Source organism: Leptosomus discolor, chromosome 21, assembly GCF_034619465.1.
Source record: "Leptosomus discolor isolate bLepDis1 chromosome 21, bLepDis1.hap2, whole genome shotgun sequence".
Classification (NCBI taxonomy): Eukaryota; Metazoa; Chordata; class Aves; order Leptosomiformes; family Leptosomidae; genus Leptosomus; species Leptosomus discolor.
Genome location: NC_141411.1, coordinates 5,446,591 through 5,460,202, shown reverse-complemented (window position 1 = coordinate 5,460,202; position 13,612 = coordinate 5,446,591). Strand labels below are relative to the sequence as shown.

Genomic DNA, 13,612 nt, shown 5'->3' with positions numbered 1-13,612 from the left:
CAGCCATGGCAAAAGTCACCAACTGCTGCGTGCTCTGCCTCCCCACACACCCACACCAAACACCCCGGCGCGACCGGCAGCTAGCCGGCTGTTTACCGAAAGGGATGGGTCCCCGTTCCAGGAAAGCAGTGGGTTTACAGCTCCTCCCGCCTCTGTTTACCACAGGGAAAAGAGACACATTGCTCTGGGAAGGACACGAGGGCTTCCTGGGAGCATGGAAAGAGCTCATCGTTGCAGCCCATCCTTGCAAAGGTGCCCTTTGATTTTCACCCTCCAAGATCCTTCTGGAGCCGCAGCAGCACGGCACAAGGAGGGTTAAGTGATTTTGGCGGCTTCCCAACCAGGAGAGGAAATCCCCATCCAGCGAGATCCCTAGTCATCACAGGAGATACAGGTGAAAGGAGAGCATCTCGCATCACGTGCCCTGTGAGCACCGCACAAGCACGGGGCCACCCTCACCGGCTCCAACACAACGAACGACACAGGCTGGAGAAGTGATGGGATGCTCGGGAGTCATCAGGGCTGTTTCCACAGCAAGAAAGTGTGGGGGATGTCTTGTTAGGAGGTCAGGAAAAATGCACCCATGGGTGTGTATCCTGAAAGCGATGCAGGGCCAGGATGGGACTATTGCCACGGAAGGTGGTCTGCTTTGCCACCAAAGCTGTTCCTCAGGGCTGGGCAGGACTTGTACTGACTCTCTGCTGGATTTCACCTCAAGGAAGATCTGGCTTTAGTCTTCTCTGGGACAAAAAGCACCCTTTGTGGAAGGAAGGATGAGGTCTAAGTGCTTCACTGCACCTTCCTGGTATGGTGCACCCCCAGGCTGCTTGGCTGGGTGCTGGGTAACATCCAGCCCTGTCTCCTAGCAGAGATTTTAGCCTTCCTTCCTAGCTAGGACCTCCCAAAGGCTGTGACACAACGCTCATTTCCCCCACCAGAACTGCTCATTTCCTTCTCCATCACTTGATTTGTCAAGCACTTGTGTTTTGCCAACGAGCTGGTCATTTTTTCTGAGAAGTGAAACTTCTTGGCCAGTGTTTCTGGAGATGTCATACTGTTGACATTTTGCCAACCAGCCACCATGTGTCCCACCACCATCTCTTGCCAGCTACAGCCCACCAGCATCTCCAGGCTCCAGCTAACAGGTTTAAAGTAGTTTTGGAAGAGCAACACCAGTTATAGCAAAAGAGACTGTAGTTTCACGTTGGCAACAACCAGTTTTGGTGGAAACCTCAGTCACCAACCCTTGCCGATGTTTTTCACAAGACTGACAGTTCCCAGACCCACTCACGGCATTGCTGCCCCAAAAGCAGGGTCAAAGCAGCTCTGAGACGGCAGCTTGGGGAAAGGTCCGGAGCAAAGATCCGAGGCAGCAGGATAATTCCTGCAGTGGTGCAAAACCAAGGTTGGAAGAAACTCACCTTTTCCTATCAGCCATGAAACACGATGCTGCTTCATGACCTGTACCTGTGCTTGTCCACGTAGGTACCAAACGCCCTGTGTTTGCACTGCGTTCACCCATCAGCTGCTGAGCAGCTCAGACTGTTGCACTCTGGTTTAGGGGCTGCCAAGCTTGGGGACATGATCTGGGTGCCCACAGGAGCTGGTTTTAAATGAGGAAGGTTTGGATTTCCCTGTTTCAGACCTTCAGCCAGCAAGAAGTGGTATTTTCAATGTTACACAGTCATGGGATTTTATTTCCTCAGTGAAAAGCAATCTGAAAATATTAGTGGATATTTTCAGATTTAAAAAAACCACCCACACATGTCGTTCCTTCCAGGTCACTAACAGTGCCGGGGGCTGCAGGTACTCCTGCTTCAGACTCAGAGCAAATAGCCACATGTCCAACGATGAGTGTGGTCATATTCATGACTGGCTTTGTTTCTTTTCACAATATTTAGTCAGCTAATTACAAAAAGCATTACATGGCGTGAAAGGAGTTAAAACAAAACCCAGCTTAGGGCATGCACACAGCCCAGAGCTCCAACCAGGCCTGATCCAGGCAGATATTTCAGCACACTCCCACCCTCAATCACAGGAGCAACCCCACAGGAGACAGTGGAGATGACAGAGTACAGCATAGCTGCAATGTAAGTCCGTTCTCAGGTGGCTCTGATTCAGAGCAGTGTCCACATGTAGGGCCACTGCTTGCTGCAAAAGCACTTCAGTAGATGCTCAACCTGGAGCACGTGCTCCAGTGCTCTCTGCTCAGCACATCTTGCTGTAAGAATGGAGCAGTCTTTACCAGCAAGTCTGAACCTTAAGACAGACAAGCATCAAAATTTACAGAGCAAAAATATCACATTCCCTCCCTGAAGACACAGGAGAAGCAAGCAAAAGACCAGCCCACACATTCACCTGTGCTTTCGGGGCTGGGGGACAGTTTCTGGATGTGTTTGGCTAATGAAGCCCCAGAAATGTCACAGCTTTGGCTCAGGGCAGGTTTTGAAATCCAGGACCAGCTCTGTGGCCTTCTGTCCAGGAGATGCAAGGGATGCCAGCACTTCCCAGCGGAGCACACGTCTGTCTGCGATGCACTGCAAGTGCCACCTTCAAAGATTTCCTACGGTGAAACCTCCGGTGGGTCTTCTTTAAAATCTTCATGATCTTCATTCTCCAGCTGCTCCAGTTTGCTGGATTTCTCATGGATGATCTCCCCAGGAGTCTTCAAAAACCTGCAATACATTTTTTACTGGCTTGAAAGGCATGTCCAAACCCAGCCCCAAACCAGGCTGTAAATGGTGGAGCCCTTGCCCTCATCAGATGAGCTCTGGAGCTCACCAGGGGGTATCTGCCATCCCTGGGCTTTGCTGAGGATCACAGCTCTCGCTTTGCACCCAGGATACACCACGCCTGGGGAGGCAAAGCTCAGCAATCATCGGCCCAGAGCTGGCATTTGAAGTCCAAACTAGTCCCAGGGAAGCAGCCAGCACTGAAAACAGGAAGCTTTTGACTCATTTCCACCCCTTCCTCTGCCTGCAGGTGGACTTCAGACCTGGTGTCACTGGGGAACAGGAGACAGCTTGGGTGGGCTCGGGGGCATTTCCTCCAGCACCAGCTGGAGTCCATGCAGGAGAGCGGATGGATGCTGGCCACGGGGCAGGCTGCTGGCCCACAGCCCTGGAAAGTGCATCGGATGGGACCCGGAGCCCAGGTGGCCCAGCTCACGGCTTGCACAGGACAGAGCCTGGACACAACCCACCAGGGTGTTGCATTTGCAGGGGAGGACTTTGCTGGATGAAGCAGCTGCCAACATCTGGAACCCACTGCCTTCCCATGCCCCATCTGCATTGTCCCAGGCGGCTCGTTTCTGTGATCTGCTTCATCTCACCTGAACAACAGCTTCTGCCCTGGCTCCTTTTTGATGATGTTGAGTTTGTAGTAATGTCTGAGCGCTCGTGACATCTTCTCATACGTCATGTTTACGCGGTTCTGGAAGGAGAAAACAATTGGGGAGCGTTGAGTAAAAGCAAGCACCAACACCAGGTTTGGGTCTGGCTGCAGCAGGACCTCATGTGGGACATTCAAGGTGGCTCTTGAGCATTGCAGGCTGCAGTGTGGATCTTTAACCCAGACTTGCTTCTGGGTCCTCAGCCATCGTGGTTTGCTTTCCAGGGGATAAGAAGCATCACCAGGAGGCTGGCATCTCTCAGCAGCCCTGCACCCGCTCTGTCCCACCCTTCCCAGTCCCTGTGCCATCAACTCTTGGGAATAAGTCATGAAGGTGACATGCAGAAGCCCCAGGAATGACCAATTTGTTCTCAACTGCATTTACCTTATGGTTCCCCCAGAGCTGGGCAAGTCCATTTGGGTTCACGACCCGGAAGACCTTGGCTTCCTTGTCTTCCCACTTGATGTAAGGCTCGTAGCGGCTGTCAGAGAGGAGCTGGTACACATAATCCCACAGCAACCTGCAGTCTGAGTGTTGGTGGGGAATAAATAGTCACAGAGCTCCCACTAAGGCACCTATGCTCCGGTGAGGGCTGATCAGCAACAGGATTGCACATATCAGCAATGATAATAAATATAAGGAGAGCCCAGACCTCACGCACAGCCCTTTTATTGCTATATCTCAAAACACTAGCAGGGACTACAGCTTTTCAGGTGGGGAAACTGAGGCGGGGAAGCACATATGGATGCACAGAATAAATGGGAGGGAGAGAGATGGGCAGACAGGACAAAGCACAATCTCATTTCCCCAAGGAATCAGGCTATAAATTCATATTTACCTGCAATTTTCCCATCCACTGGGGCTGACAGGGTTGTGGGAAAAAAGCAGGTGGCATCTGCCCCACATCTGCCCTCGGAGCTGTGACGGGCGAGGTTCAGCGGCTCTGCATGGCTGCGGGACACAGGCTGTTCTGCACGACCCAGGCAGGAGGAAAGAGCAACTGGGGCAGCCTCAGCACTGCAGTCTGGCCCTGAAAAATAAAACCAAACCCAAACAACCCTGTGGTGCATTACGGCAGGGCCCAGGAGACCTTCCAAAGCCCTGAAAGAGGTCAGGAGGGACAGCCCAGGTTGGTTATCAGCCCAGTACCAGCCAGAAGAGCTGGGTGCTGCGGAAAGCCTAGGATTTTCCTAAGGCAGAAGGCCCAGGGGGTTAGAAGAGATGCCAGGTAGGGTGAGGGTCAGATACAGAAGAAAAGCTGGAATGGGAGAACACACCAGAGTACAGACACTCCCTCGTAAATTGCTGTGGGGGATTAAGATTTTCATCACCCTATACCTGAGCCAGCAGGAGAGCTCAGGAAAGGTCTCCCAGAGCCACCCCAACACAAAACCAGGCACCAATACCAACCTATCCCCACCCTAACTCCTACCTAGACCCCCCCGAGGGCACTAACAAGTCTCACTGGCCCTGACCAGCCTCACCTAGAGCCTCTCCCCACTCCACCCATTGGCCCAGAAGCTCTATTTAAGCTCAGCCCTGGCTCCCCAACCCCTTCCTAGCTATGCTGCAGGAGTCTCCAGCCAGGGCTGTGCCACTGCCTGGCTATTGGCCCTCCCTGATCCAGATCTTAAGCCACAGATAGACATCCTAGCGTAGCCATCGCCTTGCCTGGTCACCATGGACCCACCTGGTGCTGCCTAGGCCTGATTCTGACCAGACCTGCTTCATCACTAGAGAGTTCCTTGATGACCTGGACTTTGCTGGACCTGGCTGCTACCTCCAGGACTGTCTTGCTTGCCTTGCTCAGGTAGTGTGGGATGGGTTCAGCTGGCTGAGCTTCAAACTTCAGGTGTGTGCAACCTGCTGTAGCTGAGGGCAGGCTCTGCTTGATAGACAGCTGCCATTCTCCATCATACCTTCCTCTGTGCTCCTGGCTTCCCTGAAGGGTGAGTTCAGCAAAGGGCTGCACACCAGAGCTCTTCTTTGAGTCTTAATGTACTGGAGTATTTCATACAACACGTCGCCTGCAGAGAAGGAAAGTGCTCAGATGACTTTGTGTTACAGTCTCTGTTGCTTAGATTTCTGTGCTACAGAGTATGAGGTTATTCCCCATCCCAAAACATCTGCAGTCCAGAGGAACTAAAGGAAGGGAGAGGGTTGTCCTTGTCTCCAGCACCCAACTGGCCAGAGATAAAGCCTGGTCTGCTGGGACCCATCTCAGCAGACCGCAGCTTGTGCTGTATTTGGGTGGTGCTCTGAAACACCCTTGCACTTGGTCTAACCTGAGCTCGGAGCTCGGTATCTGAAGTCATCCTTGGTGAGGATGCACAGGGCTCTGCCGTTCATTTCAAACTTGCTTTCGTCAGTTTGCCGAAGGGAATACTCTTCCTCAGCCCATCTTAGCCAGTGGATCACGTCGTCCTTGCTCCACAGTGAGGGCTGGATTCCTGAAACCAGGGGCAGCCTCTGAAACAACTCAGTCTCCATCTTGGAGACTGCTGAGGGGCAGGGTAGGATACTGGTCTTTTCTACCACCAAACTTTCCCTCCATATTAAGGCCAAAAATGCCCCAAAGAGAGAAAACGAACCCTGACGACTGGTCCATCTTGTCACCCTTGACAGCAGGGAATGGTCCCTGGTGGGACACCACGGCTGTACCCACCATGTCCCACCCTGCGGGAACACCTTTTTTAAGCAGCGTTGACTTGCTCAATATCTACTCACTCAGCCTGCCTGGTAGCCTGAAGATCTCCCCTTCGCTGATGGGTGTGTGTCTGGCCTGGGACGGGGGTGGTAATGAAGCTGTGACAATGGGGCTGGAAAAGCTGACTGCCACTTTACCCTGGGGAAAAGAGACCAAACACATCACATGGGGGAAATTCCCAACTCCAGTCCTGCCTTTCCTTTGGACATGCCTCCACCACAGTATATACTGCTCAAATAGTTTATGACTGGTTTCTCGTGCTGTCTGCAGCTCTTCCACACTGGCTCTGGGTCCTCTACCAGCCCCAGGATGAATCTCTGGTTGCCCAAGACAGCGTGTTAGTAGCCAGAGATCCCCATCTCTTTCTCCAGTTCTTTTCTTTAGCAGAGGTACCTGCTCTCATCCAGGCTCTGGAGGTGGGTTATCCAGCCCCACTGCCCCATGGCTGCAGGGAAGTAGAAGATGGAGCCAAGACTGGCCAAGCCTGCAGTGCCTGTGCTGGCTCCCACTTCCTGCAGGATCCTCAGATGCTCGTTGGATGCCCAGGGTTTGAGGACAGCACTTCAGTTCTTTGGAGTTGTGAAAATACAGCTGGCAATAGTGCTCAGATTTTGTCATAAAAACACTGTATGAGGAGATCTCTAACTTTTTCCCTAGTGATCATTTGGACCCAAGTGGAAATCGCCATCCTGTGGTTTAGGGAGATGTTCTCTCATCTTATTCTCCTGCCATTAAGTCCCAGCCTCTCAAGAATTACTCCTCCCTCTCGGTGGCTCATCACGGAGCCCCTCCAGCCTCACTGAGTGGGTGAGATGGTCAGTGCTGGGAGGAGGGGCAGCCCCAGCACCTCTGCTGGGCTGAAGGGGTGGTCAGTATTGCCCCTGAGCTCTCGCCTGGGGCATGTGAGCCAGAAGGGAGCTCAGATCCTGCTTTCAGCCCAACCTTGAAATATTACTGGCAGCCAAGCAGATATTTCCCCTTAAAAATCTATTAACATGAATCCCAGCAATTTCTCAGCTTCATTCTCTGGAAAATTAACAATTTTGCCTACAAATAGTATTTTCTGAAGTGGCTGGCAACTCTGGGCATGTCAATACACCCCCAGGCAGATTTTTGGAGGTGGATAGAGCAGCCAGAGCTCCTCAACTGTGTGTGGGGGTAGAAGAGCTGAGCCCCCCCCCGAAAATCAGGGGTGAAGAAAAATCACAGCATGCACTGGCAGAGCAGATGGTGGTTGGACACATCTGAAATGCAAACCTGGTGTCCCCAAAACCAGGAGCTCCATCCCTCCCAGGAAAAATGCTTCCCTGTGACCCGGGGGGGAGTCCCAGCAGGAGAAATGCAGCAGTTTGGTGAGGGGGTTTCTTCAGCAGAAGGGTGAGTGGTAATTTGTCTGCTGGGGGGTGTGACGACCGCTGGCTGTCTCGAGGCTCTTGGTTTTAGCAAAGCAAGCAGCTGCGTGACATCGTATGAGGAAACCAGAAAGACTCCGCTAAAAACTCTGAATGGCCTCGACAGCAATGCAAACTCTTTCAGATTCATTCTAAGTAATAAGCTATGGGGAAAATAAAAGTGAAAGAAATTAGCAGTGTATTTTGCCTAGAACTCCTCTAAAAATAAAAGGTATTTTAGTTTTTTCACATCGGTGTGACTCTCTTACAACAAGATTTACAGTAAAACCAGAACAAATGCTTGATATTTTTCTTGCTCCTAAAGATTTCTAGGGCATGAGGCACATTTGGAATTTTTATTATTTCATGTCGATTTTATGTTCTTGCTTTTTTTCCTATTTAGCTACTTTCACATGCGTTTCTGGGCATTTCCTTGCTTCAGGAGGAAATACTGTCCTTGGAGGGGTTCGAGTGGGAAAGCGAGAAAAGGGGGTTGAAACCGAACCCCCACATGTGCGAGAGCAGCTTTCGGCTCAGTCCCGATGCGGGGGGGGGGGGCACACGGACGGAGCCTCCGGGCTCCGTGAGGCCGTTAAGGAGGCGGATGGGGGTGGGGGGTGTCACACCCCGGGGCATCAACTTCCAGCCCCTGACTGGGGGGACAGGGGCCCGGGCTGGGGGCGGGCAGCTCCTACCTGCATCCCCGGTGGCGGTGGGGGGCCGCTCCCCGCAGCGGTGCCCGGCGCTGCCGCCACCCCGGTGCGGGCGGGTCCCGTCCCTGCGGCCGCGGCGGCTTCGGCGCGATCCTTCCGGGAAACGAAATCGAAACGAGCCGGAGCCGCGGGAGGCAGGAAAGCGGGGTGGGGGGGTGGGGGGTGGAGGGGGTGGGCAGCACCGGGAGCCGTGCGGTGCCCGCCCGCCCTCCTCTCCTGGTGCCGTGGCCCCGCGGGGGATCCCGCTCCGCCCGGCAGGTTTGGCTACCGGGACAGCACCGCGGCACCCTGTTCTCCCGGGGGACCTGTTGCGGGCTGGAGCACGGCCCCGGGGGCGGGCGCGCTGCCGGAGGAGGGATACGGCGGGAGGGGGGGGGGGGGGGCAGCTCGAATATCTGGGTTTATGCCTTTTCTCCGACGGGCGCCGCCGGGCCGGGCCGGGCCGGGCCATCGCCGCTGCGAGTGGGGCCGGGGGAGCCCGGGGGAGCCCGGGGGGTGGGAGCGGGGGAGGGCGCGCGCCGGTCCCCGCCCGTACCGGGACGCGCGCGCACCTGTACGCACACACCGGGACGGGCGCGCACCGGTACGCCCCGCCCCCCCGTTCTCCTTCGGTTCCTATTGGCCAGCCTGCGCTGAGAGCGGGACCAATCGGGTAGAGGCAGGGGCCGGGCGGAGCTTAGCGGCGGGACCCCGCCCTCCGCCCGCCTGAGGGAGCGGCCTCGGCGGGGACGCGGTGAGTGAGGCCTGAAGGCGGGGGGGGGGGGGCGGCTGGGGCCCTTCCTCGTCTTCCTTGGGGCCTAGGATGGCCTGTGGGGCCTTGCCGGCCCTCCGTGGGACTTGCGGGGGGCTGTGGGGGCTTTTCTCGGCCCTTTCTGAGCCTTGGGGGGGGGGAGGGCTTTAGGGGCCTTCTGTGCCCTCTGTGCTTTGAGGGCGACTTTAAGGGCCTGGGGGCGCCCGTTGTCGGCCTTGTGCTTGGGGAAAGGGGGGGCCCTCAGGGTTCGGGGGAGGCCTTCGCTGTCCCCTGCGGGCAGCGAGGAGGATGTCTGTGGGGTTACAGTGGCCTCCATTGTTCTGCATGGGCTTTGGAGGGGCCGGGGTGAGGGGGTTGCAGTTCTAAGGGCGTTGGGAGAGGTGCGTCCGGGGCCGCCTTTGTGCACACTGAGGGCGGGCCATCTGTGGGGCTGGGGATGCCTCCGTCTGCCCCGTGTTTACTTGGGGAGGGGGACTTTGAGGCCTCTCCTACACTCTGCCTGTGTTTGGCAGTGGGTTGGTACTGTTATCCCTTTGGGACTTATCACTTGAGTTACTGCTGCATCTTTGACACATGACCCCTTTCCCCTGTGCTGTGTGGGAGGCCTCAGGGCCTGGACGGTACCCAGTGCCCTTTGGTGAGGTTGCTACTTGTGACCACCGCCTCCGGAGCAAGAAACACCCTCCTCTCAGGGTGCTGGTTGGTCACACTGCCTTCCTACGCATGCTCTGGGGTTGTAGGCTGGCGCATTATTCTTCTGAGGCATGTTCTTAGGCTTGAGTCTGCCTTCCCTTTCCTCCCTCCTTTCTGGCTCCACTGTGTTTTGAAAGGGAGCAGGAATTTCTAAAGCGTTTTCCCTAAACAGGTGCAGTAGGTGAGACCTCAGCTTGACTCTGCTCGTAGGCACCTTTTTGGGTCATGGCTTTCCCTGTCACTGATCCTGCTCTCGCTCTTTCTGTACTGCCTTTTCAGTGACCTTAGGCTTTTCAGGGAAGGGGCAATAATAATGCTAATGATCTTGGGTATAAACCAGGGAGGCTGAGAACACACCTCTGTAGGGAGGGTGTTTTGAATTACTTTGCTGCAAACCCAAATCCTGTTGTAGCAGTAGGTTATGGCTTTAAGGCAGAAAATTCACCTCTGTTCCCTGCGCCTGCCTTATCCTCCCCACAAAGTCACAATCCTTCCTGTTGGCATTAGCAGCAATCGGGAACTGTTAACTGGAAGGAGGTTGTGTCTGGGGAATCAACAGAAAGGCTCAGCTTTCCCTTCTGAGGTGTGTCCTTGTTTACCCCAGTGCCTGGGCTGGGAGATTGCCCTGCTGACAGTCACCTGGATTTAAGGGTTATAAATGCTTCTGCCCTCAGTGATGTAAGCATCAAAACAGTGAATTACTGGGTTCAAATCCGTGGGTTAGTCTGTAGGCATGGATTTACACACGCATTTATTACAGTGAAGCCATTTATGTGGGGAAACTGTCACCTTTTACTAAAATAAATAGGCTGATAGTGTTTACAACCTCTGTGTACTCATGTCACTAAAAAAAATGCTCTTTTGCAAAGCAGCCTGTACAACAATTGCTTACACAGGCACAATTGTCTTTATTTTCTGTAAAAACATCCATGTTTGAGGGTCTTCTGTGGTCTGATCTTATGGCTGAAGTGGAGCAGTTTACGTAGATCCTAAGTGAAACCTGTGCAGAAGACTGTCCAGATTTATTTCATCTTCTGTTAAAGCAATTGAGAACAGGTTAAAGTCAGTTATGCTGCCCTGGAAATAGGTGTGTGCTGAGTTAGCTAAATTGGTGTTTGTTTCAAGACAGGCTTATTTGCAGCACACAAAATGCTTTTTGATCTCTTTCAGTACTGCCTTTTGCTCCTAGAGTTGAAGGGGATGCATTTTCTGTTTGATTTCGACTTAAAAGGAGTGATTTTTCTGGTGGGAGTTCATCACATAATTTTGTTTTTTGGGAGCTCTCTGTTTTATAGTTATTCTGTATAAAGCTGACTGGACTTCAGTGAGCCCAGTCCAGCTGCAGGTATCTACCTGGAAGAAGTTGTAGTCAAAAGGACTAAGCTGGTTATTTATATACTTCTCAACAGTGGTGAGAAACAAGTTACAGCAAAGACGTTTGAGCTGTTTGGTGTAGATTGCATGTACCTACAGACAAAGTGGTTGGGGTTTTTTGGGTTTGCTTTGTCTTTGGATTGTTTTTGGGGGTTTTGTTTTTTTTTTTTTTTTCTGGAAAGGTTTTGTAACAGTTGAGTGGAAGGTAAGATAGTAATTCCAGAGCCTCAAAAACAGGAAGTCTCATCACTGGTCATAATTGTGCTAACAGAAATATATCATCTAATATCCTTCCCCAAAGTATTTTTAACCATCAGAATTGAGAAACCTTCTTGCTTTAGCTTATTTCATCCTAAATCTGATCTTACCTCAGTCTTTTTGAGGTGACTCCATAGCTTGCCATGTTCAGTCCTGCCTTCTTAGAATCCAAGGTTTCATAACCAACTGCTTTGAGTTTTCTGTTCGGGATATTGTAACGTTTTTTTGTGTGGCAATTCAGTCTGTCTTTATAGGTCATGAGAAGTAAGTCACGTCTGATTTTATTAGTTGATGCTTTCAGCAGAAAGTTTGGGGCATGCTAGGATGTGTTTGTCACTCGACCTCACCTTGAACTCATTCCACGTGCCCATGACAGGCAGCCAGCTGTTTAGTTCACAGGGTAGCAGTGTAGTCAAAGGAAGCAGAGTACGATAGTGTTTAAAAGCAATGCTATTAACTCCACTTCAAATACCTGAAAACCCATAAGTAGAAAATTTGGGTGTCAAGAAAGGTAAATAATACTTCACCCTTTGTAATGAATTTGCTGTAAGACTCTAGTGCTGTATAGCAATTACCAGCACCTTTGTCCTCTTTTGCCAAAAGCTGTGATCATAAAGGAATATTGGCCAAGCAGTAGGTAGCAGTGGTACTGTACTAATAATTGCATCACCAAGTTGCAGTCCTGTTGTGAAAATCACCAAGTGATGACAGGCCAACTCAGCAGCCAAAGAGCTTGTGAAAAGAGACTTGCAGAGCTGCCTGAAACAGCAGGTACCTGTGCAGTCTCTCTTAGTTACGTGTTCTTGCCAAAGCCGGTGTCAGAAACTCCTCATCCAGTAAAATCCTGTTTAGTAAACGCAAAGTGAGTCTCTGTAAGACTTTAGCTTGGGAATGGACTCTGGGACTGCTGCATTCTGCTGAGATCCCAGAGGGGCGTGTGGATAATGAGCTCTTTCTTTACAGGAAAAATGCTGAATTGGTGCCTGCTGATAAAGGCCACTTCAGCTGTCTAAAGGATCTCCTGATTTTTAAATGAATGGCGCAATAGAAAGTAAATTTAGCGAGAGGATCAGTTCATTACTGGCTAATGTAACACATATCCAGACAAGCAGCATAATAAGTACTTTTTTCTGTGGGGAAATGTAAAGGGATGGGGAGCCACCACCGTTTTTCTTTTCTTCCACTTTATTCATAAATAGCATAACCAGAGCTAATGGTGAGTTCAGAAATTACTGATTTGGTAAAATCAGCACCTTCTGTAGAAGGAACGTGATTGCAGTATCTGTTTTTTGAGGCCACTTGGCCAGACTGCTGATGAAAGCCTGTCTGATTTCAGGTTTCTGATCCCAACATCCCCTCTGATTCCAACATGACAGTCGGCTAGAGCTTGTGGACCGTCTTTTGCCAAGGTTAGTACAGTTTTGGGTCTCTGGCTTTTGGATGGCCTTGCTGTGGGAATTGTTATCCACTGAACAGCCTCCCTGTTCTGAAAAATCTCCGCATTTCCTCTTCTGTGCCGTAGCCCAGACTGATCCCATCTGCATTCTGGGGCGCTGAATTGCCTTCCAGTGCTTGTTTCTTACCAGTGTCTGTGTAGAGAAGCTGGGACTCATAATCTCAGCGGCTGAGATGAGATGAATCCAGCCCCCTGTGCTCCAGGGTAAACAGGGAGTGCTTAAGCATGCCCCCTGCAGCCCTGCTTTGTCCTGGGGATCTGCTGCATGTGGGGGTACCTGTGGGAGGGACTGTCTGGCCTGCAGCATGGAGGAAGGCAAATCAGCAGCGTGAGTGACAAAACTGCAGTTTTCTGAGATGAGGCTATCTAGAGGCTGATGTCTGCTGTGGAGCCTGACATCCTGATTTTACCACCATGGGTTCCCTAGAGAGGCTCGGGCAGCTCACTAGGGTGGAGCCCTGGATGTGTCTGTGCGTGGTGGGAGGAGAGGCCAAGGAGCAGTGGTTTTGAGGGTCGAAGGATATCCAGCCTTCCAGAGAAAGGGGTTATAATGGGAAGGCAGAGATGAGGAAGATGTCCTGTAGTCTCAGGTCTAGAAGTAGAGGGGAGATTTTATTTTTTGTTATCAAGACCTTGTTAGCCCATACCCATGGAGCTGGCGACTGGAATTCCTCTGCAGCAGACTGGTGACCAGACTAGGCTGGGTTGTAACGTAGCAGAACCACAAGGACAGAGAGAAGTGGGCTTTTGTGCTCCAGGAGTCTATTGCAGGGAAATAATTACAGATGCTGTAAGGAACTGAAGTCCTGGGACTTGCCTTCCCCGTGTCTCCTTTCATCAGCTCATCCTTTAATCAGCTCGCATGGCTGTTTCTCCTC

General features: G+C 52.1%; 2 protein-coding genes across 2 annotated transcripts in view; one reads left to right on the top strand and one right to left on the bottom strand.

Annotated features, from left to right (window-relative positions):
• Window positions 1–1,753: 1,753 nt before the first annotated feature.
• Window positions 1,754–6,408, bottom strand: ETV7 (ETS variant transcription factor 7). Its single transcript, XM_086476504.1, has 7 exons — window positions 6,119–6,408; window positions 5,677–5,841; window positions 5,311–5,418; window positions 4,230–4,421; window positions 3,776–3,918; window positions 3,332–3,432; window positions 1,754–2,675 (listed from the first exon to the last, which is right to left on the bottom strand). The coding sequence occupies exons 1-7, from the start codon at window positions 6,258–6,260 to the stop codon at window positions 2,564–2,566; spliced, it is 963 nt and encodes a 320-aa protein (XP_086332630.1). The 5' UTR covers window positions 6,261–6,408; the 3' UTR covers window positions 1,754–2,563.
• Window positions 6,409–9,631: 3,223 nt separating this feature from the next.
• Window positions 9,632–13,612, top strand: part of KCTD20 (potassium channel tetramerization domain containing 20) — a 28,670-nt gene continuing 24,689 nt past the window's right edge. The window contains exons 1-2 of the mRNA XM_086476482.1: window positions 9,632–9,652; window positions 12,615–12,687. The gene's annotated coding sequence lies outside the window, so the exon portion shown is untranslated. The remainder of the gene's footprint in view (window positions 9,653–12,614; window positions 12,688–13,612) is intronic.